The sequence below is a fragment of the Miscanthus floridulus genome, chromosome 5 (assembly GCF_019320115.1).
Source record: "Miscanthus floridulus cultivar M001 chromosome 5, ASM1932011v1, whole genome shotgun sequence".
NCBI lineage: Eukaryota > Viridiplantae > Streptophyta > Magnoliopsida > Poales > Poaceae > Miscanthus > Miscanthus floridulus.
In genome coordinates, this window is record NC_089584.1 from 21152075 (window position 1) to 21170113 (window position 18039).

The following is an 18039-nucleotide window of genomic DNA, read 5'->3' on the forward strand; positions in this document are numbered from 1 at the left end:
GCACTGTTTATCTTTCTCCTCGCCCCCGCCATTGGCCACCGACCCGCCGCGGCCGCGTTAACCCTAGCATAGCCGCGGAGGCCTCATTCTTCCCCTTCCCGATATCCGCAGCGATCTTCAGCATGGGCGCCACCGTCCCAATCTGGCCCAGCCGCCTCCAATGCTGCTAGGACCCTAACCTCCTGGCCGCCTGGCCAGCCCACCTCCCCAGAGCCCTTCTTTTAAGGCCACCGAACTTGGAGAAGTGTAACACGAGAGGCGGTATCTGCAGCCAATCGCAAAAAAACAGCAGATCTACAACCGTCGGCAGTGGATGACGGCTAGGAAGGAGTGCGAGCAGCACGAGAAACATTGGAGTGCTATATAGCTTTACCGAAATAAAAATTGTGGGTGTAGGGGCACAGTGGCGGGGGCCTATTTGGTTAGCCCCTTCTAAAGTTTAGTCGGTCACTTTTCACTCAAATACTATGTTTAAATGGGATAAATTGGCTTTAGCCAACTAGTCACTAAATTGTTGCTAAAAGAGACTAAACTTCACCTTTTAGTCATTTTAGAGCCAAACACCATGAGAAAAAGAGAGCCTCTTTTGACCTATTTTAGTCAACCAAAACAAACACCAAGTCATTAAAATTTAGTCGCTGGTTTAGGTGACTAAAGTTTAGGACAGAAAACCAAAGATCAGGAATTCTACTTTTTTTTTCTTTTTCATGTCCATTAATTGGCGTCATCTGAGCAAATTTTTTTTTCCAAGAGTCGGCGTCGTTTAAGCCAGGACCACAGTTTCACCTCGTCCCAGGCGCTCGCGGCTCCTCGTAGGAAGCGCGGCACTTGATGCGGTGCCGTTCTCCTGTTGCCCTCGGTTAGCCTTCACGAGTCACAAGCACACCACGCCGCCGCACCGCTGAGTCGCCACCGCACCACACCGCCGCGCCGCCGAGTCGTACCATGCCGCCGCGCCGCCGAGTTGTACCATGCCGCCGAGTCGCACCACGCCGCCGCCACGCCACGCTACCACGCTGCTGCATGCGATGGATCGCCAGGACGACGATGATGAGGTCCAGTACGTGCATGTTGTTCAATCTGCAGAAACCTGAAGACTACCAATAGTTCACAGAAACCTAAAGACTACCAACTGAAATCTGAAACCTGAAGCTCTTAAGTACAGATGCAGGATAAAAATTTTGCAGGCCGTCGGCAGCATCTGCTTCAAGTTCTGCAATGGAATCCCAGTCGATATTCTGGTCTACCTCTGATTCGGGAGGGTTTTCATTCAAGTCGAATTCTATTCCAGGCATATTTGCAGCATGAAGCAGAGAGGGGACCGAGCCGTAGCTCGGGTGGTGAGTCCTCCGGTGTGGAGGCTGCCGGTCACGGTTCGAGCGCGCTCGAACGCGTGATTTCCCACCGGGAACTGTTGTTCCCGAAATAATTCAGGTGCCTCTCGCGCAGACGTGCTACAATGGTTAAGTGACGTGCCCGTCATGCTCGGAGTATGGTGATCTTCGAGTATCTCTCAGTTGCGTTCGTTGTCTAGGTATAGTTATCGGTTTGTTCGTATACCGTGTGTGTGAGGTGTGCGTGTGTAGTGGTGTGTGTCTGTATCCGAATAGATTCTATAGCTTACTTAAGATGAGAGGCTAAAAAAAAAAAGCATGACGCAGAGAGAGACAGAGGTACAGAAACATGGCAATGGAATTGCCTCCATGCCAGCTTATATAGGCCATGTCTGTGGCTGGCAAAGGAAAAGGGCTCCGTAATTTTTAAAAGTTTCAAATTTTCCACGATGCTGCTGCATGCCATAGACGAGGGAGAGTGCGCGGCCAAATTTTCAGTCTTGCGAAGATGAAGTTTTCCGCTCGCGCGGGTGATAGATGGCGCGTTAACGGAGTTTTCCGCGGCGTTAGGCATGCTTACGTGGGGAAAACGAAACGGTGCCGGGTAATTAAGTTTACAGCTGCGATTAAATGGAAAGCACGCGAACGGAGAGGCCTCCTTGGTCTTGGTGCGGGAGGCTTAAACGTTGCCGATAAATGGACGGAGGGAGTACTGCTTTGCTTGTCGACCGCAGATGGCCGACGACGCCGAGGAGCATCAGAATAAGCGCTCGCTGACGGCGAGCGGCGACGGCAGCGTCAGCAAGAAGGCCAAGGCGCTGTCCGCCTCACCTAGCTGCCTGGTCTCCAGCGTCATACTGAAGGAGGAATCGGAGGGAGATGTTGCCCAAGGCGGAAGAGGTGTGGTCGCGGAGCAGGCCAATCCACCCATGGCGCTGCCGCGGATCAACGTCAGCTTGCAACCGCAGCTGCTTCACTGCGCCGCCACCGATTGCTACCGTCCCCTCAAGCCCCCCGTTTTCAAGGTAATGCCACTGCACCGATCGAGATGCTTCTACTAGTAGATGCGGAGAAATTTATCTTCTTTCTTACAAATTTCTTTGTGATTGCCCAGTGCGTCGCCGGGCACCGCCTGTGCAACAACTGCCGCGGCGACGGCCTTGCGGGCCACTGCCGCAAGTGCGACCGCGACACCTACTTCGTGCACTGCGGCCCGGACCTGGACGTCTACATCGGCGGCTTCAGGGTGGCGTGCCCCTTCAGGGACTACGGCTGCGACAGCTCCGTCGCCTACCACGAGAGCGACGCGCACCGGGACGCGTGCGCGTACGCGCCCTGCCGCTGCGCGCTGTGCCCCTTCAAGGCCTCCCCACCCGTGCTCCACGACCACCTCGCCGCCGACCATGCCTGGCCCCTGCACGCGGTCCCGTCCTACGGGAAGCTCCTCCACCTCTACGTCGCCGTGTCCGAGCCGCCGCACCGCCTCCTGGTCGTGGAGGGCGACGAGCGGCGCCTCTTCGTGCTGTCCGTGCGCGCGCGCGGCAAGGACATCTGGGCCGTCTCGCTGGCGTGCGTCAGGGCCAGCGCCAAGGCGGAGCCGCGGTACACGTACACGCTCTGGGCGGAGGCGCCGCCGCTGCCGGACATGCCCGCCAACATGGGGCGCTGGCTGGGGATGGAGACGGACGTGCCGAGCTGCGCAGTGCCCGGCGCCGGCGGCGGGGCCGCCGTGGAAGAGGAGGGGATGGCGCTGTGCGTGCTGACGGCGATGCTGGTCGGACCGCTGAAGGAGATTCATCTTAGAGTCCGCATCGACGTGGTCGAGCCATAGATCCAGGCCTCCGGTCTCGCGACGCTGTGCTAATTGCGTCATCATCATCTACCAAACTTTATTTTAGTTTTGATCTTTCTTGCAACTTGCGGAATTTCAGGCGTTGATATATGTGTTTTGATTGTTTCTTCTGGGTTGGCAGTGGCTGCAAATGTAGCAGCAGCTCATAACAGAATCACATCGTTGGAAGTGATTTCTCGCGAGAGGTAAAAATCTCCATCGTTGAACATTTGACTTCGATCTAGTCAAAATTGCAGCAGCCACCAAAGTTTATTATCGTGTACTCCCTCCGTCCTAAATATTTATCGTTTTCGCATCTAAGAAACAACTTTAATTAAATATATATTAAAAATATTAATATTTATGATACATAATTATTATCATTAGATAGATATTTGAATCTAATTTTTTAATAAATTTATTTACATGTATTTTTTATAAACTGAGTCAAATTATGTGCACGCAAACGATGACGACTACTGATGGAGCATGTATCGAAGCCTCAAATCTTACAGACAAACTCCTTGCTTGGTGCTGCATTATTCTTGAATCTCTTATCGGCAACGGCGATCTCCTGTGCAGTGCGTTGCTGGGCACTCAGCCTGCAGCACCTGCTTTCCGGCAACCATGCGGACGACCACCGGCGCGCCGTGCTTGCCCGTAGCCCGCCAGCGAGCACGCTTCGGCATGTCCGGTCCGCGTCTCCTACAGCCGACTGCACGCCCCCGTTGGGCAGGAGGACGACTGCCTGTTCCTCGTGTCGCTGCGCGCTCTCGGCGCGGTCACCGCGGTCTCGCTAGTGTGCCTGCGGGCAGAGCCGCGGCGGCACCCCAGGACGGCAGGCCCCCGAACGGCGACGACGGCGCCAGGGTAATCTATGGATTTTTGCGCCCGCTCGGTCAGCCGTCGATGTGCGGCGAAACTCTCGCCCTCTGACGAGCTCTGACCTGCTCCCGATGCCGCCACCACTCCCACGGAGGCCACAACCTACATATAGAGTAGACGAGCTCGGAGCTCCAGGAGACTGCAGTGATGGCCGGTGACCTGCATTCACGTTTGTTGCTAGCCGTGCTTCAGTCATTACTACAACTGCAACTGCAATTTAGCAGAATTCGTGCTAATTCAGTACTAGTGATTACTACTCACTGCATCAATCTCACCATGCCTGTGTCCAGTTCTTACTTCTTGGCCAGGTTCTAATCTGGAATTGGGGATTTCTAAGAACATCATGAAATGTAAAATGAAATTTGCGAGCGAGCACTCCAGGTAAGACGAACCATCCAGTGGAACATGTGAAAGGGACAACAAAATACAGTACATTCTCGAGCAGCTTGCTGAGCTACATAGTAGTAGTCCTAATCCACTGAGCAACATACTAGGGCCACGTTTAGTTCGACGGATTCGGCGCCGCCGGACTTACCGTGCAACACTGTAGCGCACTGTAGCATTTCGTTTGTGTTTGGTAATAATTATCCAAACGTTGACTAATTAGGTTCAAAACGTTCGTCTCGCAAAATACAACCTAACTGTGCAAATTAGTTTTTGATTTCCTCTACATTTAATACTCCATACATATACCACAAGTTTGATGTGACAGAAAATCTTCTTTTTGTATAGTGCAAAAGTCGGGAGTTGAAAGCACCTAAACAGGGCCTAGACTACTAGTCCTTCCATGGTCAAGCCATGGACAAAAGAAGCCAATCCTAACATATCCAACAACTACACAGCGCCATCGTTCATTCTTACAGCATGAAGCACGATTCGTCGCGTTCATGTCTGCGCCTTGTCGATTCTAACGTTGAGGTGCAGCTCCTTGGATGGCCCGTGCAGCATCTTGCGCGGCACTAGTAGTGCCGCGGCGACTTTGGCCTCCGTGTCCGTGGCCGCGGCCTCCCCGGCCACCGCACTGCTCGGCACCTCCATCTCCACCGAGACGTTCGGCACCTTGCCGGACGCCGCGGCTGCGCTCCCACTCGCCGACATCTTGCACGTGTAGTGCGGCCCCGCCGCGGCATTCGCCCTCAGGGACACCAGCGAGACGCCGCGGTGCGCCCCCACGGACACGACGAACACGCGCCCGTCCTCCATCGCCACCAGCAGGCACCGCGGCTTTGACGCCGGCAGCTGGAGTTGGCATGCCTTGCCGCAGTCGATGATGTTTACGGGCCAGGAATGCGTGGCCCTTAGGTGGTAGCTTAACCACGCCGGCGAGCCGAAGAAGGCGCAGCCGGGCTCCGGGCAGCGGCAGGGCGCGTGTGGGCACTTGGGCTGGTGGTCACCCATCTCGTACAAGGGTACGGAGCTAGGGCAGCCGAACACGACGTAGGGGCACATGGCCCTGGTCGAGCGGACGACGTCTTCCAGCGGGAAGTTGCGGCTGTACCCACCGGATTGGGCGCACCTGTAGCACCGTTCCTTGTCGGCGAGCTGGCCATGACAGGCACCGCAAGCCAAGTGCCCGGCGGCGCACTGCAAAAGCTCGACTTGCTCAAGAGAATGCAAACAAGAAGTGACTAATTACTAAAGCGGCCATACCTGGAAGATGGGAGGCTTCAAGGGGTGGGTACAAACGGGGCACTGAAACTTGGCCTTGTCAATGCTCACCATACAGGGCACTAAAGGAGCCACGGGCGGATCTACTCTCGCCTTCTTGCTGTTCTTTTGCTCGCCCGTCTCCATTGTCGGAAATACGGCGACGGGGGCTCTCTCAAGTCTCAACCAACCACCTCGCCGCAGGCTGCAAACTCAAAGACAATGGTCAATTGTGTTTGTGTGTGCGTACGTGCGGTGCGGTTTCTCAGAAAATAGTGGTGAAGAAAAGCTTCAGCGGGGAAAAAAAGGCACTACTCAGGAGCAAGATGAATCAACATTAGACAATTCGTTTCAAAAGAAACGAAAAAAAAACAGAGAGGAAAATGGTACTCTGATCCAAGGAAAGCATCAAGAGAAAACATGGTTAGTAAATAAAGAGACTGAAAAAGAAACTTGCAAGGATCAAACGAGAAGAGACGAATGAAAACCTTAACTACTAGCAGCTGTACAAGAACTGGAATGTGACCAAGAAGAACTGAAGAACTCGGAAGAAGCAGGAAAACGAGACTGACAGCCAGAGGTGGCCAGATCCAGCTGTTCGGAATCACTTACCTGGTCTTCGCAATCACCTTGGATCGGAGTTGGACTGGATCCGGATTCGGAGCTTGCTTCAGATCAGCGACAGGAAAGATGGAATCAGAGGGGGGAGAATGGAAAAGATTGTGAATTTGGAGAGGATAAGAAAGGGGGAACCTGCTAACAGATGGGAATATGAACGTACCTGCAAATGAAAGGAGGGGAAGATGAGAGGTGACCTGAGCACCCGCGACATTTTTGCCTGCTCCGCGCCAATTTTTCGCGCCCGCGCGTTTTTTCGCTCGCTCGCGTGCTCGCCTTGCCGCAGGGCTGGGTGACGATCGGTTCCGCGCGTTCGGCTCTATCTTAACCAGCCGAAAGTCTGTCTCGGCTGGTTTAGAAGTTCGAGCCGGCTTATTTAGCTTACGAGTCGAACATAAAAAAGAACACATAAAATATTATATATATATATATATATGGAGCTTGAGAATTGTAATAATAAAAAATAACTCATCCATAAGTTTTTAGATCGAATAAATTAATATACAATGACATATATACAAGTATAACGTCAACGGAAGCTAGACCAGTTGGTCGACGCTTCCTACGATACTCCTCATGTTCTGAGTTCGATCCCCTCGAGGGCAGATTTTAGACCTGAGGGTAAAAAATCCCCTCATCTGTCCCACGTCAAAAAATCCCTTCGTCTGTCCCACGCCAAAGTACATGTCTGTGGTCGTTCTGTCTCACGGGAATACGGTGTCACTGTATATGAGTGCGTGAGAATGTTTTTTTCTTAATAAATACCCAGTGGGACGTCGTCCCCCACGGATCGAGTTTTTTTTATATACAAGTGTAACCATATATTGTAGTATACTATGTCATACATCCATAGTCCATACACTATATCATGCATAATATATCCCTAATCTATTATTTCTTATCCATAGATCTATTTAAAACCAAGTGATAGAGTCGTAGTAATCACAAGTTTACAGGGTCTAGTCTAGCTATCAATCAATTGTAAAGTACAAAGCATCAAGTCATACAAAACTAGTATAAGTTTAAGGATAACAGCTTTGGCTCGTTAGGCTAGCTCGAGCCAGCTCGCGAAGTGGCTCATTAGCTACACGAGCTAAAATGTTGGCTTAGCTCATTGAAAAAAAATAAACGAGCCAAACCGAGTCAAGCCACCAATGAGCTGAGTCGAGCGAGGTGCGAGCTTTTCGACCGGCCCTACGTGCCGGTGCGGGAGAGCCGAATCGCCCTGCATGGCGAGCTTTCCCTTGCCTGCAAAGGTGAGTTTACCTGGCAAAGTGAGTTTTTGGATGAGTACCAAACGGATATCCTTGCCCAACAAAGCTAAGTGGGCAATAACATGGCAAAGTGAGTTCTTGGATAAGGCCTACTCTCTTATGTGTTGTCTTATGATATTAGCTGTCCCTGGCTCACCCAAGACTCAACTGAAAAACTAAGGCCTCCCAATATTTTTTTCTATTTGTGTGTTTTCTAAATGAACTCCATTTTGGGCACGTTTCCCATCACTTCTTCAATAACCTCAAGAGTTGTTTAGAGGTGTGTGTCACTCGGATATTTTTCAAAGAGTTTTAGATGAAGCTTCTAGAAACATGCTCTCACAAAGAAATAGACGAAGATAATTAGATGAAGCTAAATGGAGTGGGTTGGCCCAACAATGTGCATGGAGGTCGCATTGGCCTCCTTGCAGGGAGGGGCAACGACACACGAGGGCGCGCGACTCAGCGTTCAGGTCACACGACCATCGATCGGGGGCTTGAGTAAGCCTGGGCAAAATACCCGATACCCATTACCCGTACCCGAATTACCCGAACCCGGACCCGAATTACCCGAACCCGAGGTACCCGATCCCAAATTCGGATAGCGATTTTGATTACCCGAAATTAGTTTGGGTAATTCGGGTAATATCCCCTGGTACCCAAACTACCCGAACTACCCAAAGATTTGTTTTTGTCTTTGTATTTATCATGTGTTGTTAGCTGAACCATTTAACTTAGCACTTTATTAGAATATAATTCTCTCTATTTGAATGAGTGACTGTAATATATTATTCTCTACAAATTGCTATTGAAATTCTATACAAATTGCTGCTGAAATTATGTATAGATCGCTACTGAAATTTAGTGTAGTTTGTTGTTTTCTGTAAATTTGGGTATATCGGGTAATACCCGAACCCGAATTATCGGGTACCCGAATTTGCGGGTAGTGTTTTTTTCGGAGGTAATATCGGGTAGCAATTTTCATTACCCGAATTTTGAATTACCCGAATTATCCGACCCGAAAAAATCGGGTAACCCGAACGCCCAGGCTTAGGCTTGAGTGTGGGTATGGCAGCCGGAAGTAGGGGCCGCTCGGGCGCACAAGTGCGAGGGCGCGATGAAGCTCAAGGGGAGTCGGGTTCTGGGAGATGCATGGATGGCGGAGCACATAGTAAGAAAGAAAAAGAAATGGGATATACACGAAAAAAGAGAGAATAGTGTTATGGTCATTTCATTCTTTTTATCTACCATGAAGAGCTATTGTGTCAAACTGTTCATAAGAACAGATTCAACTCTAATGATATAGCTGCTCAGGGAGCTCAAGTAAAAAAAATGTTATCTCAATATTTTACGATTTAATATAGGCTCCCTATCAGCAAATATAAGTAACTTTCATAACTTTTTATAATACATAAGTTATTTTCATATTTTTATAATAAATATCCATGATACTACTTGCTAGATTTTATAAACCATTATACAAAACAATGGATCAAACAAACATTTTGCTGTCCGTGCTAAATTGTTGAAAGGAAATGTCAAGTATACTCTCTCGTTCACAAAAAAAATGGAATTCATATTCTAGGAGTTAAATAATTCTAAGTTTAACCAAATATAATAAAAATATCAATACTTATGATGTGTAATAAGTATCACTGGATCAATGATGAATATTTTCATAGTAAATTTATTTGAAGATACAAATATTAATACCATTTTTAGCAAACCTGGTTAAGGGCGTATTTGGTTGCGCTCCAGCTTCGGCACCAGAGCCACACCAAATAGCCATAGGAGGAGGAGCACTTCTGCTGTTATGTGCCACAGACAGAGGAGGCGGAGCCTTTTTGGTGTACGGAGGTGGAGCCACGATTTGTTGCTCTAGCTTCGGCTCTAGCAAAAAAGCGGGGTAGGTGGAGTCCCGCCAAACACACTCTAAATATGACATTAGTGTTCTTTTTTTGCTCCGGCTCTGGCTCCGACGAAAAAGTGGGGCGGGTGGAGCCCCGCCAGACACACTCTAAATATAACATTGTTAGATTACTCGGAAAATGAAAATTCTTTTTTTTTCTTAAGACAGAGGGAGTATTCATAGGCGTATAGTTATATTCCATCCGTCCCAAAATAAGTGTTGCTATAGTTTTCATATCAATCAAACTTTCTTAAGTTTGACTGGATTTATAATAATTATTATCAATATTTTTATCTCTAAATAAGTTTATTATTAAAAATAGGTACAAAGATCCAGTCTAATGATCGCCATGTTCGCTTGACTTATAAGCCGTACGCCCGTACTTTTTCAGCCAATGAACATTATTTTTCTCTCACAATAAATCAGCCAACAGTACTTTCAGCTATGACTTATCAGCCCAGCGAACATGACAGATATTAATATACTATAAATATTAATATTTTTTATATATTTAGTCAAATTTTAAAACGTTTGAGAAGAAAACTACATTTATTTTGAGATCAAGGGACTATTTGCTATCCAAAATCCCATGGAAGACGTGACGCGTCTAGACACTAGAGACTAGAATCACAGTTTGAGACGATGGGCGCGGAGCAAGCAAAACATTTGCGCAGGTAGGCAGCGCCTCGGGAGTCAGGACACGACGGTGCGGCACAGTGGGGACCATGCGATGCGATGCTTGCGTCCCTGCCAGCCCGCAGCCGGCGAAGCCTGCGGACTCCAGTCCTCTACTAGGATGGCACGTTGCTGTACCAATTCACAGCCAATGTGCAATCCACTGGAGAAAGCGAGAAACCGTCACACATCTCAACCACAGTTCGATGATTCCAGGCTTCAGAGCTTTGCCCATGAATGGCAGCAGCCTAACATTAACATCAAGACCCATTTGTTAGAGTTCCAACCGGCTCTGGCTTTTCTGACGCATTTATTATTCATACACTATTTATAGAAACTCTTTTTCTCTCTTCTCTTTCCTCCTCTCACAAAGTCACTGTGGGTAGGTGAAGTCCAAAAAAAAAAAAGGCAAAGTGGCTTCACTTGCTCCCATGGCTCCATGAGAGGAGAGAGAAAATTGCCCGTTCGCCTCGCTGAAAAAAATACGAATTATAAGAGAAACGAACGGAGCCAATGAGCTCCTGTGAACCATGCACGAACAATGAATGCGCCAGAACAATGAATGCGCCAGGGAAGCTAGAGCCGGTCAGAGCCCTACCTATACATGTGCTAGCTATTGAAACAGACAAACAGTATCACAGCGTTAGCTGAACGCATTATACATGGGGCAGCTGTTCAGTGGATTAAGCTTACACATTAGCTGAACGCTGAAAACAAAAGACAACGGGAATACGGTTACTATCCATCCAGAAACAGCATAAGGAGTTAGTGTCTCACAAATTTAGTTAAACAGTTAAGAAACTATTCATGGCTATGATGGGTAAGGAACTTGCTACCACAGCCATAGTAGCTACTCAAGATGCATCCAGTCTTCTAAATTCTACCAACGATATTCGACATGCAACTATCCCAACGATATTCAACATGCAACTATCCCAACTTTAGTCCAGTTCCTGCAACACCAAAAGTCTCAGGCCACCACTTTTTGCCAACATGTCGACGCGATCAATGATGCACAGCACACTTGATCTTCTCAATACTAACGTTGATTGTCAGTTCGTCAGTCGATTCATCAACTAGATCACGAGGCACCAGCAGGAAGAACCTGCTTCACAGTTGAAACCCACCATGAATTGAGCAGCTCGCCACATGAGGATCCATCTGAAAAACATACCTCCCCTTGTCAGCTTCAGCGCGGTGGACAGCTGAGATCTTGGATGAATAGCATGACCCGGACTCATGGGGCCTGATGCAGACCGTGGCGAGAGCATTGCCAATGTGGACACAGGTGTTCACCATGAGGAACATGGACTGGTCCTCCCCGACCAGGAGCACGAACCGGCTATGCCGTGGGATGGAAATCCTCTGCGCCTTGTCATAATGGAAGTTTGTGGGAGACCATTTGTGCTCGGCGACAAAGTGATTGAGGAGCGATGCTGTTGATCCTTCAAATGAGCAGCCATCTTCTGGGCAGAAGCATGGAGCATGCATGCATGCCTTCTCATGCTTCCCTTTCTGGTAGTATGTGATGTACTTGTCACATCCAAAATTTGAGTTTGAGCATGGCACCTTGACAGCATCGGCCATTTGTTCAATTGCAAAGCAGCGGTTGAAGCCAATTGCTTGGAAGCAGGTGGGACATAAGTTGGAGCGAAGTTTTCCGCGGCAAGCAAAACACAAAACATGCCCGACCTCACACTGAAGATGAAGAAAATCAGCACGTTATTCAAACAAAAAATGAATGATAAGAGGACAGAAAATTTGGAATGGATACACAAAAGAGAGCAATGCATATTTAGTGCTTTCATTTCATCAAACATCTTTCAAACAGAAAAGAATCTATACCTACTTTTATACAAACAGAAAATAATCTATATAAAAGATCATAAGAAAAACACCACAAATCATCTCTCAAAAATATATTCATAACATCATATGCCAAGTTTTTTCTTGTCTTCGGAGAGGATACTGTCCTCAGAAAAAAAAAGGTCATGCAATGGCTTCTTCGAGTGTCCCACATGGCAAGTTTTTATTCATAATACTTTCAACTATATGACACATAACTAAGTCTAGAACATACAAGGTCAAAATAAAATACGCAGCTCATCAGTTGTGTACTCAAACTTACTGAAAATTGAGGTATCTCTTGTTCTGACTCCCTGACAATGGGATCCTAGAAGGTTATAGGCACCAGCGGAGCAGCAATCAATCAACTAATAAGGATCCTTATGCCATCAAATGTCATTCCATTGATGTATATGCATTATAAGTTATAAAATCTAGGTACACATGACACGATGATGCCTTCACCTTATTTTCTAAGGTCAAAGAAACCACTTCCATTTAACTTGGGAGTTTTGCTCCGGTGGACCTTTCAAAAAGGATTGCACGAATCTTGAAACAACCTGATAATTATTTTAATTAATTTGGTAATGGGTAGCTTACCCGTGTCCAAAATCCAAACCCAGCCCTAGTAGCCCACCTAATGGTTTCTATCCGATAATTCTGAACCTAGATTGGGCATTGCCCGTGCGGACAGATGGTGGCGGCGGTGCCACCAGCGATAGAGGGTCCAGGTCCATCACCCTGCCGCCGCATCTCCAGCCTCCTTCGCTGTGCCCTGCACAACAGTGCCATCGAATTGAAGGCCGCCGCCATAGCCGTCAGCTGCGCCACACCACACAATGGGTGCCTCCACGAGAGGCGAAGCGGCAAGGGGAGACCATTGCCAATGGATATAATCACACAAGCACTAAGGCTTAAGCTAAACTTGCAGCTCGGATCAGGTGCATGGAGTTCATTTGCCTTCAATGGCTGAAAAAGTTTGGTTGAGCATTTGTGAGATTTGAGTGTGTTGTTTTGACTTGATGTAATGTCAGCGAATTTTCTTATTGAGCCTCTACTGACTGAGAAGTTCTAAATTGGGATTGACATTTGCTATAAGCAAAAGGGTTTGGCTTTAAGTTGTGCAGTGGTTCAGAAGTGGATTTCTAGGTGGCTAATATTATTTCTGTTTCTTATAAGTTATAGTAACCCTTCTGTGTGATTTTTTCTACTAATAAGAGATTATACTGTGTAATGGTTTGTCAATTGTGTTTCATGTTTTCTCCATACTAGACTGAATTTTCTTGCCTCAACATTCATATCTGAACAGGCATGCAGTGGGGAAGCAAGGTCCAATTGTGCTTGATCTGAAACCGTTGGCTTTGGACCCAAAGGAAAAAGTATGGACAAAGTCTATATGATCATGATACAGCATGTTCTTGTGCGATCATGCTCATCAATAGGCCATCGGCCAAAGGGCGCCTAGCTCAGTCGGTTAGGTGACCCAGCGGCACTCCTCAGGTCCTGGGTTCGACTCCCCGTGGGAGCGGATTTCAGGCTGAGGTTAAAAAAATCCCCTCGCCCATCCCCATGTGCCAAAGCACAGTGGAAGGCTCCGGCCCGGTTCTCACAGGGTTACGGCACCTCCTGCGTCAGGATGGGGGCGGGGGTTCGGGGGTTTTCTTGATCTGTGTGAGAAGATCTTCTTCTTAAACGGAAAACCCGGGGGCCGTCATAACCCCCCGCAGGTCGAGTTTTTTTTTTTTCAATAGGCCATCAGTTCTGAAGTGAATCTCAGGACGTTGTGCAAGCTGTTCAAGGTGTATGTTGCTGACTATATGTTATTACTACATTGAAATGAGGCTCTCAGGGAGCTTCCATCTCGTGGTAAGAGTGGATAGCAGCGACGTCGACTGAGTGGATAGTGGCAGTACGGGCATGGGCGCTGGTGCTGGCGCAAGTGAAATCAAATTGGAGGAGGTTGCTATTCTGAATTACGCGTACACAAAGCTCTTGGACCTAACCTCAATGTGGAATATGGGTGTGGCTGCAAGCCAACTAAACAATGTGAAGCCATGTTTTGTCTTGGAATTTGGCTTTGCTGGTAGTCTCTTTGGATTGTTTAGCTAGGTGAACATACCTTGTACAAACAACAATCATTTCCTAATCTTTTGTCAGGTTAGGTGGAGCTGTACTGATCTGCAGACGCTTTCACTATGTGGAAGTATAAATGATCTTTATCAAGTTTATCAGATAGGTTTTCATTTCAAATGTTACCTTGTACAGCATCAAGTTGTGCTCTCTGAGTGCTTTCATCATAAATGAAAAAGCAAACCATTTCCTGTGGGATCACTATTGACCTACCTCAGTATTTTCTGTTGGAGGAGTATTTGTATATATTTCCATGTTTGAAAATCAGTAATTTTAAAGAGCTTATACAACATGAGCAGAGGCAAATATGCTTTACATACTAAGATAGAATTGTAAAGGTCATGTACAACAAGAGTTTGTCTATATCTTATAATGTTCCTTGCACCAACTCTAAAACTGAATGAACCTTGCAGCTTTTAAACTGAATGAATTTCAGAACCCATGTCCTTATATTCCCCAGGATATAAGCTCTGAATTTTGACACTTTTTTTCTTCTATATATCAGAGACTTAGAACTATGTGAATTTGAAGAAAGCAGCCCCATAGAAATAAATTGATCTAGTACTTCCATACCAATAAAAAATCACACAAACCACTAAAATTTACATAACTAAAACAAAACCTGCACCTACATGTCTTAAATTACTTGAATATGAAGCTAAAACTAAGAGTAGCTATTGTGCGGGCAGCAGCACAATGGAGGACCCTCTGTCACTGGATGGCGTTGCCATCCTCCTGTCCGTACGCACAGCGCACAATGCGGCCTACAAAGGAAAATAAAACTCAATGGCCAATCTAGGTTCAGAGTTGTGCGAGTTGGTCTTGGATCTGGATCTGGATCGGGTATGGGTAGGGCCGAATCCAAACATTACCCATTTCAAAATTAATTAAATTAATTACCAGGTTGCTTTAAGATTCGTGCAATCTTTTTCTTTGGAAGGTCTACTGGAGCAAAACTCTTAACCTGGTTATGTAATAATTATTTAAAGATTAGTTGGGTTTTGGAGCCAACCTACACTAGTGGAGTGTAGAATTGGCAATCCTCCCTATGTTATCTTCTTCCCCTCTCCAATAATGAACCAAAACTAAAGTTCACAGCCCATCATGTTTGCTCACTGCCCAATCTAGAAAAACAATTATCATTTTGAGAACCAAGACCAGTGTATTAAGAACTTGTACTGTTTCAAGCTACGTCATCATATATCATCAAAATGAGCTAAATAATATTATTACCCCTCTTACCCTTTAAGTGCTATCCAGGCCAGTCTCAGCATTAGTAAAGGAGTTCACATATATTCTTAGGGAGGAGAGCAAACAAAATGCATACTTCCCCCCACATATTGAATCAAGCAAGTTTCAGGATGAAGTGTCAATCCACTGATATACAATGCCTTGTAAATTATGCGAATGCAGGAAGATGTATTCACCTTAATTATAAGGCCTAAAGAAAAAAAATCCATCTAACTTGGTAATTTAATATTGCTTATCAATTCGAATGGATTTTGGAACCAAAAAACATTAGTGGCATAACCCTCCAGGGTATTATCTTTCTCCCTATATGGTAATGGTAATGTTTAATGAACCAAAACTGCAGGCCAGAGCCAATCATCTCTGCCCAAAGTGATATAGATGACATCCAGAATAATACTTCCTAATCAAGACCACAAATATAAGGAGTTGTACTGTGTCAAATATCCATCATATCCATATCATCAGGTGAGCAATGCAAAGAGCAAAGTATAGCATTCTCTCACTAATTTCCAGAGCTATCCAGGCCAGTCTCAACACTAGGGGGAAAAAACTTTTACGCACACTGTTAGGAAGGACTAAAGGAGAACCGGCAAAATGCTCGGTACCTCACACATTAAGAAGCAAGTATGTTTTGGAAAAAAAAAACAAACGGAGCAGCAAGAAGTAGTATACTAGCAGCAGATGCAACAAATGGTGCGTGCGGTGATCACCTGGAAGATGGACGGCCTGAGGGGCTCCGAGCAGAAGATGCGGTCAAGAACTCGGGGGTCCAACTTGGCAAAGATCTCGCAGTCCGGTCGCCCCGCGTCTCCTTGTCCACCTTGTTTTGGTCCTCCAACCGTCTCCGCCGCCATTTGCGCTCGCCGTTCCTGGCCCGGTTTCTCGGAGCAAGTCGCCGACGTCTTCGCCCGGCCTCCCTCTTCTTCCGCGCTGGAAAGGCACCTCCCCCTCCTTTGACGGGTCCGCGGCGGCATTGCTTGCTACCACGGAGACGGAGCAGATGAGACCAGGACGGTTCGATGTGAGAGGACAGAGGAGCTGAGGAGGAGGAGGAGGAAGAGAAACCAAACCAAGTTCAGTGAGGCCCCTCCGAGAAGAAGGGGAAGAAGTCATGCGCAGTCGAGCCACGTTTGGACGACGGCGTAACACTGTCTCTGTTAACCACGACCTAGAAAATACAAGCAGCATTCGTTCTATGAGTAGCACGGTAGAAGACTGAAGGTTCTATACCTATTTTTTATCTTCTTCATCGATAAAATCTAAAAGATATACTTAAATTTAGATTATGGCTCTCCTAGCATTTAAAATAGGTCTTCCATACAAATATTAGGTTAGAAACTTATTTTAAATTTGAGTTCCGCAATTGGTCTCCTATCAGATACAGTCTAATAAATGAGGTAGACAACTTTTATTTTATTTTTTTGGAAAATTATGCCACACCCACACCACACCTAAACGTTGTTGGTAGCTAGGCCTACCCATATATTTTTGGGGAATTTTGCTCAGGGACATTGCAAAAAGGTCTAATATGCTGTTGGACACCGCCAAATCTAAAATATGTTCAGTACCATTATGAAATCATGATTCTTGGCTGCTGGACACCGCACTCATTAAAATATTCATTTTTCATGGTTTGAGAGAGAAAGGGCGCTGAATAGACGAAATTGCCCCTACTAGTCATCTTCCACCTCCGTCTGTCTGCCATGGCTCAATGCTGTGCACGTTTGGGTGGGGGGTGGGGGTGGGAGGCGCTCCGGCCAGGCACTCGCTAGACTAGCGGAGCTGCAAGCCGTCCCGCCCGTGGCCTGCTCCCTCTGATCCTTGGCCTTGCCGACGTCGTGCTGGGGGCGGGCAGGGCCTCGCCGAGGGTGGGCTCGCCGGAGCCCAGACAAGCTCAGTCCTCGTCCGTCTCAGGCGTAGGTGGATGCGGTGGGGCTCTTTCGGACAGCATCAGTCATGCGCTCGCCTTCTGCCTCGCCACGGCCAACGTCGGAGCTCAGAAAAGCTCGACGCGGTCCTCGTCGGTCGGAGACCCAGGCTGTAACACCCTAGGTGTTTGGCTCCCACAAAAATTGCATTTCATTTCATAAACATGTGCATCATCTATCTCATTATGCCATTGTACTGAAATATGTATATGCAACATTCTCAATTATATTTGTTTCATACTTGATTGCTTGTGAATGGTAGTAGTGCAACATGTGAATGCAACATGAGTTTCTCATACCTTGAAACATGGCAACATGGTAGTAATATGACAAGTTTAAAATTACAACAAAGTCATGAAACATGTGAAATATGGAATTGCAACATTAGGGTAAATTGAGTGTTTTGTTGTTTCATCACATGTGATCTTTAGAAGTTGGTGTAGCACTTGTGTAGAGTGGTTAATTATGGTCTAATACACCTTAACTACACTTAGGGTAATTGATGGGACATTGTTCATGTGGACCAAAATGACTAAATTGCCCTCTAGGTGGAGGTTTGACTTAGGGTGACCTATAGAGTGCCGATGTTTGACTGATTCAAAAGTCCAACCTAGAGACCTTGCATGGATGTGCACCCTTTACCAAAGTTGTAGCCAATTTATCAAGGAACAAAAGTTATTTTATGACCAACTCATGAAAATGTGTGGAAACAGTCTCAAACATGGCCCACAAG

The 18039-nt window shown here is 46.9% G+C and overlaps 3 protein-coding genes across 3 annotated transcripts; 1 reads left to right on the forward strand and 2 right to left on the reverse strand.

Moving 5' to 3' along the window:
• The first annotated feature begins 2068 nt into the window (after positions 1 to 2068).
• LOC136451720 (uncharacterized) lies at positions 2069 to 3298 on the forward strand. The gene is made up of 2 exons (XM_066452399.1): positions 2069 to 2359; positions 2449 to 3298. The coding sequence occupies exons 1-2, from the start codon at positions 2069 to 2071 to the stop codon at positions 3163 to 3165; spliced, it is 1008 nt and encodes a 335-aa protein (XP_066308496.1). The 3' UTR covers positions 3166 to 3298.
• Positions 3299 to 4935: 1637 nt separating this feature from the next.
• On the reverse strand, positions 4936 to 5844 carry LOC136454386 (E3 ubiquitin-protein ligase SINA-like 10). Its single transcript, XM_066454831.1, has 2 exons — positions 5701 to 5844; positions 4936 to 5634 (listed from the first exon to the last, which is right to left on the reverse strand). Exons 1-2 carry the CDS (start codon positions 5842 to 5844, stop codon positions 4936 to 4938), a joined length of 843 nt encoding a protein of 280 aa, XP_066310928.1.
• A 4987-nt stretch (positions 5845 to 10831) lies between these two features.
• Positions 10832 to 16521, reverse strand: LOC136451721 (E3 ubiquitin-protein ligase SINA-like 10). The gene is made up of 3 exons (XM_066452401.1): positions 16449 to 16521; positions 16089 to 16358; positions 10832 to 11850 (listed from the first exon to the last, which is right to left on the reverse strand). Exons 2-3 carry the CDS (start codon positions 16350 to 16352, stop codon positions 11263 to 11265), a joined length of 852 nt encoding a protein of 283 aa, XP_066308498.1. The 5' UTR covers positions 16353 to 16358; positions 16449 to 16521; the 3' UTR covers positions 10832 to 11262.
• Positions 16522 to 18039: the final 1518 nt, after the last annotated feature.

What these genes read in the sequence shown, in the direction of transcription:
- LOC136451720 (XM_066452399.1), top strand. Translation starts at nt 2,069, where the DNA reads ATGGCCGACGACGCCGAGGAGCATCAGAATAAGCGCTCGCTGACGGCG. An exon ending in TCAAGCCCCCCGTTTTCAAG is followed by an intron (nt 2,360 to 2,448) that starts GTAATGCCACTG and finishes GTGATTGCCCAG; the next exon opens with TGCGTCGCCGGGCACCGCCT.
- LOC136454386 (XM_066454831.1), bottom strand. Translation starts at nt 5,844, where the DNA reads ATGGAGACGGGCGAGCAAAAGAACAGCAAGAAGGCGAGAGTAGATCCG. An exon ending in TGAAGCCTCCCATCTTCCAG is followed by an intron (nt 5,635 to 5,700) that starts GTATGGCCGCTT and finishes GAGCTTTTGCAG; the next exon opens with TGCGCCGCCGGGCACTTGGC.
- LOC136451721 (XM_066452401.1), bottom strand. Translation starts at nt 16,352, where the DNA reads ATGCCGCCGCGGACCCGTCAAAGGAGGGGGAGGTGCCTTTCCAGCGCG. An exon ending in TCAGGCCGTCCATCTTCCAG is followed by an intron (nt 11,851 to 16,088) that starts GTGATCACCGCA and finishes CTTCATCTTCAG; the next exon opens with TGTGAGGTCGGGCATGTTTT.